Source organism: Trichoderma reesei (genome assembly GCF_000167675.1).
Source record: "Trichoderma reesei QM6a unplaced genomic scaffold TRIREscaffold_13, whole genome shotgun sequence".
In the NCBI taxonomy this organism is placed as follows: Eukaryota; Fungi; Ascomycota; class Sordariomycetes; order Hypocreales; family Hypocreaceae; genus Trichoderma; species Trichoderma reesei.
Window position 1 is genome coordinate 364,789 of NW_006711160.1, and position 17,469 is coordinate 382,257.

General features: G+C 53.5%; 3 protein-coding genes across 3 annotated transcripts; 1 reads left to right on the forward strand and 2 right to left on the reverse strand.

The window, feature by feature from the left end:
* Nucleotides 1–1,059: 1,059 nt before the first annotated feature.
* TRIREDRAFT_64010 (uncharacterized protein) lies at nt 1,060–1,999 on the forward strand (the record flags this gene model as incomplete). Its single annotated transcript, XM_006966481.1, has 2 exons — nt 1,060–1,654; nt 1,797–1,999. The coding sequence occupies 2 exons, from the start codon at nt 1,060–1,062 to the stop codon at nt 1,997–1,999; spliced, it is 798 nt and encodes a 265-aa protein (XP_006966543.1).
* Nucleotides 2,000–4,026: 2,027 nt separating this feature from the next.
* Nucleotides 4,027–6,256, reverse strand: mpg1 (mannose-1-phosphate guanyltransferase). Its single transcript, XM_006966567.1, has 4 exons — nt 6,056–6,256; nt 5,918–5,961; nt 5,620–5,766; nt 4,027–5,434 (listed from the first exon to the last, which is right to left on the reverse strand). Exons 1-4 carry the CDS (start codon nt 6,060–6,062, stop codon nt 4,538–4,540), a joined length of 1,095 nt encoding a protein of 364 aa, XP_006966629.1. The 5' UTR covers nt 6,063–6,256; the 3' UTR covers nt 4,027–4,537.
* Nucleotides 6,257–10,197: 3,941 nt separating this feature from the next.
* On the reverse strand, nt 10,198–11,077 carry TRIREDRAFT_4526 (uncharacterized protein; the record flags this gene model as incomplete). The annotated part of the gene is made up of 2 exons (XM_006966410.1): nt 10,198–10,544; nt 11,047–11,077. The coding sequence occupies 2 exons, from the start codon at nt 11,075–11,077 to the stop codon at nt 10,198–10,200; spliced, it is 378 nt and encodes a 125-aa protein (XP_006966472.1).
* Nucleotides 11,078–17,469: the final 6,392 nt, after the last annotated feature.

Here is a 17,469-nt window from a genome sequence, read left to right on the forward strand (position 1 = left end):
CAGTTGTGTTTCTCCAGGGGCATGTCTCCCGCTTACTACCTTGGTGATATGAGCAGAACCCTGGCAAGCGTCTGTCTACTTGGACAACCTGGATCAATGGTGGGAGAAGCCGAAGTAGCATTCAAAATGATAGGGTGCTCCGATCTAGGTGCTTGTTCTGTCCAGCCATTCAGACACGGGATCTCTGACACTAGGAGCCTAGCCGCAGCTCACTCCAGCCACAGCAACTACCTACTACCTACCTAGGTAGAGTGCAGGTCATCACTCAAACTCGGAGATGTGACCAATTGGGATAACCCGTCTTGCCGTTGTTGTCCTTGGCACGAAAGCCTTACCAACTCGTGCAAGCAATGTTGAAGGACCCAATTATATACCTAGATCAAAAGCGAACATTTTGACTGCTGAGCGTGTGCGTAAAGTGATGTCTCGCCAAGGAACCTTTTCTCTTGTCTATCCCCACAAGCACCATAAGATGACATGCATACCTACCTATCTCATCTACAGCAAAGCACTATTACATGTTCAAGGCAAAGTATGTTGAACTAAACAGAGTGTAAAACGTTGGCCATCTAATCAAAGCCGAACGGACCCTCGCCGGCTCCGGAGCGCAGAAAATAGGTAGTATGGCGAACAAAAAGAAAGAAGAAGAAGAGTGAGTGGCGTCTGGCTGCTTCGCCCCCCCTTCGGAGCCGGGCGACCCTCTCCGCTACTACTGTACCCACCCCAAGTTTTTTCCGTTCTTTCGAGTCATCGGTGCCTGCGAAACTTGCTCCGTAAAACGGGTGGGTTTTGCGGGATTGTGGAGTTTTTTGGGCAAATGTTTAGATGAGGTAGGCGAGCCGACTGTACGAGTAGATCAAGTATATGTAAGGCATTGTTGGCTGCCTTGTTTCTTGGCGGCTTGTCATTGCGATCACTTATATATATCTCAACGTCTCGACTGCATCTCATTTTCTTTTCTTGTCTCATACAAACCTCCTTATAAACCTCTCATAACCACATCACCAACAAACAGACCCCTCCCCCCCTCATACAGCACACACACACTCACACATAAAAATGCCTCCCACAATCCACCTCGTCCGCCACGCCCAAGGCTACCACAACCTCTGCCCCGAAAACGAAACCCTCCCGGACCCGGACCTCACCCCCCTCGGCCTCGAGCAATGCGCCTCCCTCAACGCCTCCTTCCCCTACCACGCCCAGCTCCGCGCCCTCGTCGCATCAGGCATGCGCCGCACCCTCTACACATGCCTCCACGCCTTTGCCCCTGATGATGATGCCAACAACAGCAAGAACAGCAGCAGCAGCAAAAAGTCCCCTCTCCTCCCCGTCATCGCCCTCGACACCCTCCAGGAAGTCTCCGACGCCCCCTCCGACACCGGCTCCAGCATCGCAAAGCTGAAAGAGGAATTCGGCGATAAAGTCGACTTCAGCAGGATGCGCGAAGGGTGGAACGACAAGAGCGAAAAGAGCTACTTTGAGCCCACGCTGGAGAAGTTAGCAACCAGGGCGAGAGATGCGAGGATCGCGCTGAGGGAGATTGCGAATGGGGTGGCGGGTGATGACGATGATGCGCATGTCGTTGCGGTCTCGCACGGCGCGTTTCTGCACTTTTTGACAGAGGAGTGGCATGGCATTACCAGCACATACCGTAAGTCGCCGCGTCCCCCCTTCATTCCCCAGCACTTTGCTTTCACAAAGAGAGAAAGGAGGAGGAGGAGGAGATGGAGGAGCAGGTGAAGGAAATGGGAGGATAGTCGGGTTGTCGTTAGCTAACCAGAGCGTAAATGTAGCCACAAGCTGGAGGAATTGCGAATACCGCACCTATCAATTCGTCGATCCCACGGGCCAGGACCCTGATGCTCAGCTGCGCGAGACGGACGAGAGCTGGCGCCGGCGTCACGGCAGCCTCAAGGTTCCCACCGCAGAGGAGCAGCGTGAGCTGCGCCAACTCATGGTGCGGGAGCTCTCGCCCTTTTTCAAAACGAGGAATTGATGAGAGAGGCCTTGGATCCTCCTTATTGAATGCACAGACGCGGCTATAGACAGTAGAAGACGCAGACGCACTCGTAGAGCAAGGTCGGCAGATGCCTCCGCCTTAGAGGCAGACAAGAAGACTAGACATAGACAACACACGGCTGGAGACGAGGCCAGAGAAGGTCATGACACTTAGAATATGCCTTTATAAAACAACAAAGACGAAAGAAGCAGTAATATAAATGGAACAACAGCATTCTGCGGAAAGAATGATGTCGATCCAACCGCAGTTCAACAGGCTGAGAGACGAGGCCTTCACCAAAAATCTTCGCCCATGCACATCGTGGTCTGTCTCTCAACCACACCTTCGCCGGTCGTTTTCCCTATGCTGGCGTGAGCACATCGCATCGTCTCCCAGCTGACAGGCTGAATTTCGTGAATCACGAGGGACCAGCCCAGCTCCGACTCTCCGTCTTGCATAACTTCGCAGAGGCAGTAGCAATTGTCGTCGGCCTTGGTCGCTTTGAGGAAGTCCCTTGTCTCATGATATTCACCATGAGTGAACATCTTCACGCCCGTGATATAGGGTGGTCCTCCAAACAAATCTTCCAACTGGAAGTATTGGAACTTCTGACCCCACTCGCCACTACCGCCATAGCCAGTGTGGGCCACTCCTGCAAATAGTTCGAACAAGAGGGGCTCCTTGTCAGTCCCGTTCACTCTTTGTTGGATCGAGTTGACCATCTCGTCGATGTAGAAGAATGTTTTGCCAGGAAGGAGTTTCATAGCTTGGATGGGCATCTCATGGAGGGTGCATGGCGGGGGATTGCCCTGCTGAGTTGGCCACCTTTGATACCAATATGATCCGTGTGCATCTTGGAGGTCCCAATGCTTGATGAACTCTTCCACAGCCAGCCCATAGAATTGGAGTACTTCCGTTGGGCCACATCCTGGCCACCCCCCTGTGTCTTTCAGTGCATCCTCTTGCTGCCACGGACGCTTCGGAATATGGGGGCATATCCTAGACGACTCATCCCCAGCCGCAGCCTCACTCATGACAACCTCCTGCCTCGCAGCAGCAGCCTCCAGCCTCTCCGCAAGCGCAGGACGCTTAAACGCAGGCTGCATCTCATCAGCCGCGTCCATCTCATCGCTCGACCGTTTCTGAACGACCCTCGCGTCACCCGATGGAGTCCTGTTGAGCAAGCATTAGTCCACATACCCTCTTTCAGAGTGGCGGGGAATTTCGAAACGAACATGTTCGGGGCCGCCCATTGAGCGGGTCTAAAGTATTCGCCCATCTTGAACGGACAAGCTCGGGCGTCTCCCAGGGATATTGGTGGACGATTCCCGAGAAGATATATCAAGTGTGCTGTGGGGGAGAGGCTTCAAGGTGCAGCTCCCAGCCTCAGGGTGAAGAAGCGGGCGAACCAGTAGTGAAGAGAAAGTGAAGAGAAGACCATCAGCCAAACAAAGTTGATTCGGAACAGGCTTTGTCCTTATAGTAACAATGTCGAGGCGTGGAACAGAACGGGAGAGAGAGAGACATGAGAAGGAGAAGCAGAGGGCAACAAGAAAAGATTTGAGCGGGCAGGCTTGCACTTCCCCCTCTTCTCCTTTGCTCCTTCCCTTCATCGTGGCTTCCCTATTTCAATAGGTAGTGCGTCACAGAGCGCTCATGGGGAACGTTCTTGCGGACCTCCTGCCTTGACGAAGCTTGAAACGCAACTACCTAAGGTACCTACCTCATTGGCTTGTCGATAAGTCAACGACACCTTCGCTCCTGCCATGAAACTGGGTGATGGATATTGCGTCATGGCAAGAACCCGACAAACACTCACATCTCAATGAATATTCTAACTGAAATGACAAGTGAGCGGAGATGCTATCTCATCAAATGTGATAACGACTTACTTCTGATGCATAGCGAAATTCTGTATAAGGTCAGCCTATGGGGGAACCACCTCGATTTGTTCATCTTCAAGCAGTGCTCGTACTGGACAAGCTCGACCTCAGCAATCGCGTCACCAGACAACACAGTCGGCGCAAGCGTAAATACACTTCATTCGCTACGCTATCATCTTTTCATACATGGAAATCTTGAGTGCCTCGTCCGTCATTGCTCTTCTCAACCCTCAGCCCTCGTCCCTGTCCCTCCAAGAATGCTTTGCCAACCGGTTCCCCGAGACGCCAAACGATTTACTTGGGGCTCAACATAAGTGTACACGACATCTTTTTTCTTGAGGAAGAAGAAGAAAGGGAAAAAAGATGTCGAGACTAGTAGTAATTATATAAAATGTGGCTTGGTTTTCTTTTCTCTCAAAGACTGTTTCCCCCACCAATATAGGGTATCTCTTGAGAATAGCGGAGGAGTGGTGAGTTTGCGGTAAGGCGTAAATGGGGTTCTGTAAAAGGAAAAAAAAAAAAAAAAGAGAAATGTCAAGTTAAAAGAAGAAAAGATGGGGTTTGAAGAAGAAACAAAGATCATCTCGGAAAGCAGCGCATGGGGAACAAAAACGCCCATGCGAGCCAAGGATGCGTGACAACATGAGATAAATCACATAATGATGGCGGGAACGTCAACGTTGGCCTTGATGGACTTGTGAGGCAGGACGCTGCCGCCGTTGACGTAAATCTCGTCGCCAATGGTCACGTCGTCACCGAGAACAGTCACATTCTCGAGACGGGCCCAGCGACCGACGGTGCTGTTCCAGCCAACAATCGTCGACTTGACCCAGGCGTGGTCCTTGACCTTGGAGCCCTTGAGGAGGACGCATCGCTGCAGGCGGACGCCGTCACCGACGACAACATCCGGGCCAATGGTGACATTGGGGCCTATTCTGCAGTTCTTTCCAATCTTGGCCGAAGGGTGAATCATGACGTTGCCGCCGTGAACGTAGGGCTCGGTGGGAGGGGTCAGCTCCTTGCTGCCCTTCTTGGTGAGGGAGGACAGGTACAGGCAGGTGCCGCTGAGGAAGTCCTTGGGCTGGCCAACGTCCATCCAGAAGCCCTCGAGATCGAACGAGTGCAGCTGGTTGTCGGCAACCATGGCGGGGAACGTCTCCTTCTCGATCGACGTGGGGCGAAGCTCGATGCGCTTCAGGACGGAGGGGTTGAAGATGTACATGCCGGCGTTGATGCGGTTGCCGACGAACTCGACGGGCTTCTCGACGAAGCGGTCGATGCGCGAGGGGTGGTTGGGCTTGTGGACGACGACACCGTACTTGGACGGCTCCTCGACCTTGGTGACGACAATGGTGCCCTCATCGCCGTGGGCCTTGTGGAACTCGAGGAGCTCCTTGAAGGGATAGTCGCAGATGACGTCGGAGTTGAGGACGAAGAAGGGCGAGTCATCCTTGCCGAGGATGCGCTCAGCAAGCTTGAGGGGGCCGGCGGTGTCGAGGGGCTCCGACTCGACGGAGAACTCAATGTTGATGTTGTATTTCTCCTCGTACTAAACGGTCGAGCGTACGCAATCAGCCTTTGCGTCCATTGTCATTGGTGGGGGGGAGATATGCTGAGTAGGAGGGGAGGGGAGGGGGGGGGGGGGGGGGGCGAAAAGCTTGGTACAGCGAATGGGCAGGCGAATAGGCAAGGGTTTGTAGTGAGGGGTCATAGGGTGTGATGTGCACGACTCACCTCGGCCAGGAACTTTTCCATGATTTCTGGGCGGTAGTTGACGGCGAGGACAATGTCGGTCACGCCAGCGGCGACGAGAGCCTCGATCTGGTGCACAATCATGGGCTTGTTGCAGAACTCAACCAGAGGCTTGGGGAGCGTCAGGGTCTAGATTGGCGTCGCACAATGGTCAGTGGAGGTTCGCGGGTGTGAGAGGCTGCGCTTATGGTGGTTTTCCCCCTCCATGCCACCCCATCCGCGTCAATGCGGTAGTGGGATGCAGGTCGGATCGCTGCTGGTGGTGCTGGCGTGGACGTACGAGAGGGCGAAGGCGAGTGCCAAAGCCGCCGACAAGAATAAGTCCTGCGCAGGGGAGAGAGATTGTCAGCGAGATCTTGCCATTGGAGCTGGAGTGAAGCCAATGATGGGCAGATTGGGGAACCGGCGCGTCACCTACCCTTCATGGTGAATGTATGCGACGAAGCTGAAGTGCAAAGGAGATTCGTGGATGTTTTAAAGGGGGGGGTTTGATTTCGTAAGTAAAGAGGCAGAAGATGGTAGAAGAAGGGAAAAAGAATAAACTAGTATGTTGGATAGTGAGCGTAGAGAAGAACGAGCGACGGTGCAATGCTCGCAGGGCAGAGACTCGAGTGTCGGCTCGGGAGGGAAGAAAAGACGCGGTGGTTGCGGGAGGATGGAAGGGAAAAGGAGAGAGGAAAATGAGGTTCGGGCTGGATGGATCTAAAGTAGGGACGAACGAGGTGTCCAGATGTCACGACGCCGGTACGCGCTGCGGGCAGCAGATGAGCACGGAGGCGCAAGTACCTACTGCCGCTCCGCTCATGCGTACGCCTTGCCGTCCCAAGGTACAACAACCTGGTACAGGTAGTAGTGCTTGTACGAGTGCCTCATTTCGAGACGGATCGAGTGAGGCCTTTAGCGCGCTGGGCTTAGCGGCATGCCGACCCCAAAGTGGCCCCTGAAGCCTTGGAGCACTGATGGAAGGGTCCTCGGCCGGCGAATCAGGGCTCTGGATCCGACGACAGTGAAGGACGACCTGAGCAGCTGAATGATTTCATTTGGCCTGGGCGCACAGGTGCTGATGAGGAGACATTACATGCATCTCAAAGGCCATGCTGGTTTGCAGCCTCTTAGTTGGAGTGTCGAGCAAGAACTACTACTAGGTATCACTATCTAGGTACTTGTCCCGGGTTCCTGCAACTACCTACACACCCAAATGCTCGAGGCATTGATCGAATGGATGGAGCAGTTCAAGGCTGGGGAGCCTAGTTGACGGGTCCGGGTATGTATTACATCGCCTGTCCATGTCCTTTTGATCCAGGGGCCCCCGGCCAATCAGCTCGACAATCCAGAGCATGGAAAATTTCGGGTGCCCACGAAAAGAGGCCGAAAGAGGGCTGGCAGGCTGGAGGCGAAATTTCAGGCGGGATTCCCCCCCCGTAAGGTGATGGTGCCAGGGCAGGTTCATGTTAATACCTGCTATTGAGCTGCTGCTTATAGTAGAGTAGTATCACTGCATTCTGCACAACACCCATTTGGCGAGCCCGTAATAAAGCTCCGTTTCGTGTTCACCTGTTGGCTGGGGAATACCTTGCGACTCATCACGTTGTCTCTCATCTAAGAACCCTCGCATTCTTGTTGTGATGCTCATACGAAGTCTTCGTATCATTATTACCTGGCGACTTGCCTGAGATGCAATGTTTCAGCCATGTCCCCCCATTCTAGCATCTCATCACCACCCATTTGAGCATCACCGACCTCGTCACTCTGTACACCTCAGAAAAACAAGGGTCCGGCTACCAACGAGCACCCAGCATCCGGTTAGAGAGCACCCACACACACTGTAAATAACTATGCGGCTAAGTGCTCTTTTACAGCGCAAAAGCACCTTTCTAGACACCTGCTTATAAGTAGAGAACTGCAATTTAATATATTATAGCTATTAGATTATGCCTTTACTATATATTATAGCTATAAGAGCATAACTATACTATAGCGGCTAGAACACTATATGCATATGTATGCTACCTACAGCTATAAGATAGAAACTCTGCTATAGCAGCAATCTACAGCGAATTGCGACATTTCACGACTGGCAGTTGAAAGTATTGACTGGTTATACACTTGGTTTGACGCTAAACACATTGTACCCCCAATTCTGCCACCATTTTGCACACGCTCACTGTGAATCAAGCCCATACATACCTACTACAAACAACCTGAACAGAGACAGACCGAGACCTGCCATGAGTTACCAAGTAAGGTAGCACAACGCAGCAACCTGCATCCGGCGAGACTCCCACCGAGGTACACCGAGACATTCGAGTTGGTTCACCAACACGCAAACAGCCAACAAAATCCTCTTTTTCTCCTTTCCTTATATCGTTTCTATTTTCTTTTTGTGTTCGCCTTGGTGCGTCCTAAACCAACCCGTCAGCATTCTCATTTCGATAATGTATACTAGTACATCTGCCCCTGTTTCCACACCCCAACGCTGTCACACTCTTTATAGTTCACTCATCTCAGTCTTGCCTTATACATAATGTTACTTCTCGGCAACAGAACAAATCACGACGCCGAAACTCATTCAACGCAGCAGTCATTCACAAGCACCCCATATTACGAGAATACCCACAAGTACTACTTACCTATAACTACCTACCGACACAGCCGCAATCCCTCCCATCCCATCGCACCACCACCACCTCATCACTCCATCACATCCACTTCCCGTCTCCCCCCTCTCCCCTCCCCGTTACGAGCCTAGCACAACAATCCCATCCTTCGCTAATCTCACGGAACACGAGAAGACACAGTCCCCTAAACCTCGTCACGAGGGAACAAGACAACCAGGGACAAGGTACTTCCCTTCTCCCCTTCCTCTTCAGCCCAGAAAAACAAAAAGCCTCCACGTTCGGTCTTTGATAGGTTGTCAACGCCTTTGCAACACGTGGTGACATGATTACTACCATTAATTTACACTGGATTCCCACCGGAAAACATCGGTCAAGGGGCCCCTTGCCCAACGCTTCGTCCCCGCGGACCAGGGCCGCTAATAAGGAGCCACAAGCCACCTCATCCGATCCTCCCAAGTGCTTTCTCAGGTATGGAGCGAGAATTACGGCCGGACAACAGTCTTGTAGGTACAAGAGTGCATGCCACAGACTTTGAAGGTTCAGCAACAACCCCTCTCCAGAGGACTTTCCCGCGAAACAAGGGGCAATTTCAGGAACCTTCACCTCAGCATATCACTCTCGAGGAAGTTGCCAGAGTCGTTGATCGGACCTTTCACATATATTCATAAGAACCTCCCATCTAGAAAGAAGAATTGCACCACTGCGTTGTGCCAAAAGAGGAATACTAGAGGTATTCCGAAAGCAAAGAAAAAGTCGTGATCGTCATGTCATCATTATCGTTACTCATGAATTTTTTCTTCTTTTTTCTTTCTCCATCTTCTTTATCCTTGTCCTCTTCCCCTCTTCGTGTCCTTTCTTGTATGCCTAAAGTCGTATTCATCACCTCGTGTCGTTCAATCAAACCATCAGCGTCATCCTCTTTTGCATTCCGTCTGCTTCGTGACTTCACCATGATCGTCATTCAGTAGCAGGAAGCCGATCCGCAAGAAAGACACCAACCCTCTCCGAGAAGGGGTTACACCCGCGAATATCGTCAAACGAAGAAAATAAATCAGACACTCGCTTCGCTTGCTGCCAAAACCCCAGAAAGGAAAGTCATAGAGCCGTCCTCGTGAGAGAAGCAACTGCCTGTTCGTACGAGCGCGACGTTCTGTTGTATCTTATAAGAAAATGGACGTGAGGCAAAATGATGAAGAAACAACATGTGAGATAGGTGGCCATGGAGGCTAAGAGGCTTTCTGACTGAAAAACGTCCCTGTCGTCGTTCCGGCAGGAACATCCTCAGTCAAAGGGGCCGCCCATATAGAATGTGGCCAAGAGATAGCGATGAAACTGAAGAATTGATCCACGGCCCACAGGGGTAGGGAGATGAGGGTACCAAGAGGTCTGCACCGAAGCGTGAATGCAACGCGTTCAATCTAAACGCATTGGGAAGAGCACCAAGTCAACATCTAAGTTGAGAGCAAAAGGACCGGGGCCAGGCATGCCGACCGTGAAGAACTGTAAGGCGTGTCTAAAAGTCGTTTCGTGTCGTGAGTCGTTGCAGCATTGGCATTACAAGAATGCCTCTTTATCGCCGTATCTTTTCGTACGCGCTTTTGTCCGTACAAAATACCACTCATGTTTCTTTTTTTTTTCTTTTCTTTTTTTTCTCTTTTTCTTATTTTTCTTTTTCCTTCCCTGATCATCGAACCCGCACCTGAGGTATAGCAAAATGAATGTGTTTGCCGCCACGATAAGATTTAATAAGAAAAGGTTGGCGCGGTGATGGTTATATCCTCTAAGGGAATGCCGTGAAGCCTTTCAACCACATGTATATGTTGCGCCGTGCCGTGGCTGCCTGCGAAGGTCCAAGCCAGAGTCGAGAGGAATAGTTGGAAAACGATGTCGGGCAGTCAGCGCCTTGAAACTCTGGGGCCCGTTCAAGAGATCAGCGCCTGGTTTATTCGAACGAAGCAGTGGAACTGCTGCTCGAGTGAGTGCCGGAGCGGCGGCCGTGGCGCTCGTTGCCGTCCCTAGACGATGTAGGGCGGCTCTTGCGGCGGGTATCAGCATTGGCCGGGAGTCCCTGGACGATGCCATTGCGAGCGAGCATCCCGCCGTTGACCGAGAAGTTGCGGCAGACCATGAAGGCGCGCATGGCAGCATTCTCTTGAGCCAACACGTCGGACTCGTATGCCAGGTCGGTCTGGTACTCGCGTCCATTGACTAGGACAAGGCAGGTAAACCCATTGGGGTCACGGTAACACTCGTACGAGGGGTCTGTCCATCCTCGGCGCCGGCACAGGCCTATTGATCGCAGCCATTGGTTAGTATCTTCGTCTATGCTGAGCTTTTTTGGGCAAACGGATGAAACAAATTGAAAGAGGCATCAGCTGTCAAGACAGGGCAGGGCGTGATGGAAACAAGACACTTTGAATCTGGCCGGCTTCTTGCAGTCCGCAGGGTTCCTGCGTGAACAAGGAACCCGTGCTTCAGGGAGAGCAAGGCATAAGCGCAGAAAGATGTGTGTTCATTTGCACGCCTGCGCAATCCCGCATCACAGGAAGCGAAGGGCTGTAAAGGCTCAGTTGGGCGGCAGCAAGCCGTTGTAATGCTCGCTCCGACCCGAGAACCAGCCCTTATGACCGCCAAGGTCGCTGTGGTGGCCGCGCAAGGCTTGACTTGATAAATTTCCCCCCTCCCCCAAATCTCATACGCCACCCCCACACGAGATTTCGGGGCTGTCGGTATAGTATCCGTCGGCGTGAAGTAAACAAAAAGCACATGGGAGCTCAATTGACCAACTTACTCTCAAGATACTGCATGTAGAAGCCACCCATGGTTGCGGAAAGATGCCAATGGGTAACGAGGGAGGAAACGAAGAGAGGAATTGGCTTCAGGAAACGAAATTTTGTCCTGGTGGGCGAAAATAAAAGTGGAACAAAACCCAGAGGCCGCTGCCGCAGATATGCGAGTGTGTGCGAGTGAGTTGGAGAGGAATTGGCGTGTAGTCTGTGTGGCAACCCTTTGGGGAGAGGCAGGAAGGTTGAAGGTAGAGTAAGGTGAGCAAAACTCTAAAGGTTGGGAGCGAGTCGAGGTGTAACCGGAGGGTGGGATCCAGGTTGGTGGCAGAGCTACAAGCAGAGGTCCCCGGCGGGAACTGAGAGGGAGACGAAGGGATTAAGAACAAATCGAACAAGAAGCGGGCTTCGGCGGAGGAGAAGGCGGAAACGAAACAAGTTCAAGAACAGAAGCTGGCCAATTCCAAGGTGGAGCACGAGGACGGCCGAGACGGAGGCCAGGCGCACCGCTCCGGTAGCAGCAGCAGCAGCGGCGGGAGACAAGATCAAGCGGCGAGGGATGTATGCGCGCGCGTGTACCCCGTACGCGGGACGTGAGAATTCGCCGCTGGCTGCGTGTGTGTATGTCTGTATGTACAAGCTGTATTATGTCGGCCGTCCTGGTCGGAAGCTGGCATGGGGGCCACAAGCAGCAGGACCAGCAGGAGGTGGCCTGTCAAAAGGACAGGCCTCGATGGGCAATGCTTCGATGGATGGATGTGTGTACTTAGCAGCATCTGGGCATGCATATGTACTGTAAGTGGCTGTCTGGCCGTCTGTCTGGATGCATGTGGTAGCATGCCGCTGTCTTGATGCTCCGTTACCACGCAACCCACGGGGCCCTGTCGCAGGAGGGTGAGCCGGTCCTTTGGCGAGACATGTGGGCTTGATTGCAAACGTCGTCCCTAGCGCGGGGCCGAGGGGTGTCTGGAGAGACGACGCAGACGCGGGTGGGAGGTTGATGCGTGCGAGCAGAGAGAGATGCGGCTCTTGGAAAGAGTGTGACCCCATCGTTGATGTGTTGGCAGCTCCCATCGCCAGTGAATTTTGCAAACCGCTGGGGACTAGGTACGCCGCTCCACCACAAGTGTACAGTACTTGTGCCCTCCGGTGCCAGACAGGACGCACTGCCTAACCATTACTGTCGATGGTCGTCTCTTCGTCTTGAAGCTTTTTCGCCCCAGGGATGCGGACGAGTCGGTAGCTGTGGTCAGGTACAAACAAGTACGGGCAGGCTGAGGTGACCCGGCACCAAAAGCAGACCGACGGCTTGGGTTTCGCCTCTATTTCGCGTCAAAAGGGGGTTCGTCCACCTAATACTTCGCATGGACGAAGCAATACTTAAGCCGTCTCTCAAACATGGCTTTCAAGCCCTCGAGTTGTCACAAATTGTCCATGCCGCTGTAAAAGCATATTCCTGCCTGTACGGAGTACATGGAGCATGTCGGCCGTTCTGGCCGCCGGAAGGGTCGCTTCTCTAGGCGCCCAATCCCCCTGTCTCTCTGCGGCGGGACCCATGGGTTGGCGCTTCGGCCATGTTCAACTGAGGTCGCACGAACGATTAATCAATCGACACCAGGAATCATCAACGGCAAACATGGGCAAGGGCTCCCCCTCGTTCATCCTGAATCGGCCAACAAGGTGGTGGCAAAAAGGGTAAAAAATGTGTGTGAGGAGACCAGCGAGAGCCTTGACGATCCCTTTCGCCAAACACCAAACAATACGGCGATGCCAGCGTATCCAACCGTTGACGATCAAGAGCAGTGAGGAGGAGAATGCTGATTAACCGGAGAGGCCCAGCCCAGCCACACAGCTACAGTACGCCGTGAAGCTGGTAGAAGACGTATCTCTCGGCTACCACCATTGCCCAGAATATCCCTCCGAGATCTATGCTTTGGCGGCCGCTAATGCACAGCAGAATCCCACAGATATCGCCATGTGCATATACCTGAGTGTCGTTGGGACCTGGTGTACTTGTACTAAGTAGGTGTATTACACCATGAGTGCCCAGTGCTAGAATCAAGCTGGTCGACACAACAGCCTGTGAATAAAGCACGGCCGTGGAGTAGCATGAATGTGCCAATTGCACCTATTGCAACTGTCGTGTTGCATGCATAGAATATGCGGACGAAGGAATCGCACTGCTTGGCGGGCATTGAGAGTTTGTTCAATTGCCTTCTCATCCCAGGATATTGGTGGTCAGCTCACGATCGATTGTCGGGATTGGTCCCCTCCGGTTTAGCCAGCGGCGGCCTCGATCGTCGGTAGGGGGAAAACGGCGTGCGCTCGAGAGTCTTGGGATGGGCCGTCACACATACGTAACGCGGACCTTGCCCTGCTTCGCCTGTACCATCTGTATGTACCATGGCAGCAAAGGAAGAAAGGGCAGTAATAGCACCTCCTTTGCGTCGACTGATTGGCACCGAGACAACGTCAAGACAGACCGCCCAACTGCATTTGGGCAGCTGGCAGAGTATCAGTGGTCCTGGTCGTGGGGATACGCTTATAAGCGGAGGTCATTCCCCAAAGCTGTTCGGATTGCAGGCCGAGGCAGGACAGGAGCGTGGCTCGTCGTGGCTCCAGACGTCGGTGAAGAGACACGAAGCTGCAACCACTTGCATAGAAGTGAGCAGACCCAAGAGCCTTCAGAGTTTTGGTGCTCCAGTGCACTTGTGAGGTCTAATCTCCTTAGCGTTGCAGTAGCTGGGACTGGCGGCTTGGTCGACCAAAGTTGGACGCAAGGTGACCCTGGCCGCGAAGAACCAGCCAGCGGCTTCTCGAGCTGCAGCGTACTGGTGGTTGAATGTACGTGTACGAGCAGTATCAGCAAATCAGGCGTTGCTCACATGCTTTTGTACAGTGTATCTCGTAGCACTTGGTACGTACGGATTCTCCCGTTCTTGTCTTGACCTGACACGGCGTGTCGTTGTCGAACGCACACAGGGTTCCAGACTTGACAAAGAAGCATCAGTGACAATTACGGTGAGGATGGCCCGATTGATTGGACAGATCTGCGGAGAAGGGGGGGGGCAAGGCAGCCAAGATGAGGCAGACGCCCTCGGACCCTTTGACCCTCTTTAAAAGTCTCTTTTGTGATGGGGGTAAAAGGCCGCATGCAACGATGAGCTGGCAGTGCCGCCGGTTGATATTAAGCAAACACGCGCAGCGAACGGGTCGTCGAAGCTGTCCCCGAGGTACCCAAGTGCAAGTAGTATTCGCGCTGCGTGGCTTGCACACCTGTCTCCCGGGTTCTGTGTGATCCGGCAACATTTGGAGAGCGACACCCTCAGCCATCCTCGCATGCACGGGGGCACGAGGTCTGACGCAGAAGGCTTGCAGGTAGTGGTGCGAGGACGCCGTTGCAGTAATCCTAAGTACTGCCTAGGTATGCCGCTGAGACCTGTGGACGACGGTGAGGTAAATGACGGAAATCCCGCTGCGTGCCCGGTAGAGGTAGGACCAGGCGTATAGAACAAGCCGTGCAGCTAAATCACTATAGCAGTCGGTAGCTGCTAATAGTAGTACTAGCAGCAGGTAGTAGTACCGAGACAGGGGGGCCGGCAGCGGTTCCTTTTGACGTGGTTCCATGCCCATCGGTGATGCAAAAGCCGACGTCGTCGAGCCCTGGGGCCAGGAACCAGCAGCAGGAGACGCCACTCGCTGGCTGGCCCTTTGGTCTGGGGTAATGATCCGTCGCGCCTGCTGCGAGACTCGGGAAAATACCTGTCCTGATGCTCCAGTGTGATCTGGTGTGATGTGGATGCTGAAAACACTTGGCAGCCGAGCAAAAGGGGGTTGGCATCTCGCTCTAGCACCTGGCACAGAACCGTAGCTGGTGGGCGGATCGCCGGCCAGCGCTTTGTGATTCGACAATTGGACAGGACAGGGCAGCTCTTTGCTTGCCGAAACACCATTCGGTCGTGCGTCCAAGGGTTCGGCTAGTTTCGTATTTCGTACTGTTCCTACTTCTGGTAGGATTTGGCCAGGTGAAGTCAGGACAACAGAGTCCCTTTGCTCCGTAGCGCCGCTCTCTGCATAGCCGGTCCTTCTGGTTGGCAAAAAAGCGTCATGGTCTACCTAGTACCTGACTGAGAGAGTTCATGGACAGGGGGGCGCATGAGGCCTATGAAGGGCCAGTCGCTCTGCCGTTTCGGATCCGGCCGTTGGTCCCAGCGGCCTGGGCGCCGCGATGGGATGGAAACGAGGAAAGATAGGCTTCTGGGCCTGATCAGAGGTTAGGCCATGATGGCGATCACTCGCGAGGTGTCGATAGTCTCGCCGAAAGAGACGCGCGCCCTTGACCAGACTTACAGGACGGGCCTCTTGTAGGTAAGCATTGCGCCGGACAGATGCCCGGCAATCGCTGCTGCACTCGTACAGTATTACTTCGTTGGCCGGCGGCAGCCACTCGCCGTCCTTCCCTTGCTTCTGCCGCCTGAAAACGCCGGGATATTCACTGGGCAGCTGGGATTCGGCGGTATGAACATGCATCGTTGGCCTTCTTCTCCACGCCTCGAACGAAGGAGGAAGTGAGTCCAGGCCGCGCGACCTGGCGAGGAGGCCCGGTTTGGCGGCAGGTACAAAGTGCCGTAAGTACCTTCCTCGTGATAACAGCATGTTGAGAGCAAGGCAGGTACAGTGCTCCGTACCTTACCTGGCGATCACGTCGACTTCCATTCCAGGTACCTACCTAGATTCCAGTCGTGACAGGTTCAGAGTACTTTCAACTGCACGTTGCTTCGCGCACTGCTCCAAGTACTCATACCTGCCGCACCTGCCCCTACAGTACGTCAAAAAGGGCCCATGCCAGCGGCCAGGCAGGGATAAGGTTCGCACCTGAGCAATCGCTGGATCTGGCCTATCGGAACTCAGGCAACTCCAGACCTGGTACCTGCGGGCTGCCGAAAACGATCATGACTAACGGATGAGCCATTAATAACATCCACAATGTCCCTGCTGGGCGGTTGAGCCCTGATCATTGCCTTCTGGCAGCGCACTGCATTGACATCTTCAATGGCTTCGAGTATGCATGTGAGAGGTATTAGGATGGGCGATTTGGGCCATGTTCAGCGGGCATTTGTTGAGTCATATGGGCGAAGCAGTCCTTCGCAGCACCTTTAAACATGCAACTACAACTGGTCTGTTCCTCTTTGCCTTGGGCTTCGTGTAATTGCCCCTACCTATGCAGCATGTGCCCATCAGGCCGGATAATCATGGCAAGAGGGTCTCTGCAGCTGGGGAGGGGGAGAGGGGATGAAAAGAAGGACAGACACTTGTACAGAGCAAGATAGATCCAGGGAGAACTGCGTGGCGAAAAAAAAAACAAGAGATAGAGAGAAGGGGAGAGAGGAAACCTCACGCCGCGATCCACCTCATGCAACTGCCCACTTGCTCACTCTCCTCCAATCCCAGTGCCCCTTGGTGGCGGGCGAACGATGAGACGTCCCTGTAAGCCCGAGGTGCTCGTGCTTCATGGATGGCCTGCTGCAATGCTTCGGCGGAAAGGCAGAAGCACACGTACATGTACGAGTACTCTCTCTCTCTCTGCTGCAGTAAGGTATCTCACCCATTTGCTGGCGGTTCCAGGCCCTTCGGAGAATGGACGTGATTGACAACATGAAAGTGAAGAGAGGGGGGGACTGAGGGACAGGGAGGGAGAGAGAGCACGGCTCAGCAGTTGCGTGATACCACTTCAAGGCGTTATTGCCACAGTCTCTCGCTCGCTCGCATGCAGAGGTGCCTTTTCCCTGCCCTACCTCTTCCTCTTCCTCCTCTTCCTCCTCCTCAGAAGGGAAGTGATAACCCCGATCCCCCTCCCCCTTCGCCCTCATCAATTCTGACTCGGCCAGCGCATGCAGAGTGAAAAACTCAAGCCTGTGTCAAAAATGTCAGAGTCTTGATTTGTGCAAAAGCGTACGGGATACAGCAGCAGACAGGCCCTGTAAGGCGGCCGCATGATATGCGGCCCTATAAGCGGAGGGGGGCGTGTGCGTCGAGGACTGTGCCGTTTTGATCCCATGGAAGCAGAAGAAGAGGAGCAGGAAGCAATAAAGACATTAATAGCGCTCTTCTCACATCAATAAAAAAAAAAGAAGAAAAAAGAGTGCATACATGCATGTACTCCGAACGGGCACAGTCGGTTGATGATCCTGGGCGAGACGCCTGCTTGAAGATATTGAGCCCGCTGGATAGTCGGGGGAACTCCGAGGCAACTCACGCAACGGTGCCCATGAATTCCTCGTACGTCGTGGCCGGCCTTCCTAAGGGGCTCTAGGTGAGCTGAGGGCTTTCAGCTCGGCGGTGCAGAGGGGACGCTCAACGTATTATACCAAGAATCCACATGCTTGTGCGTTATTCCTGGTGGCGTGAATGCATGTGAGCAGCAAGGAGGT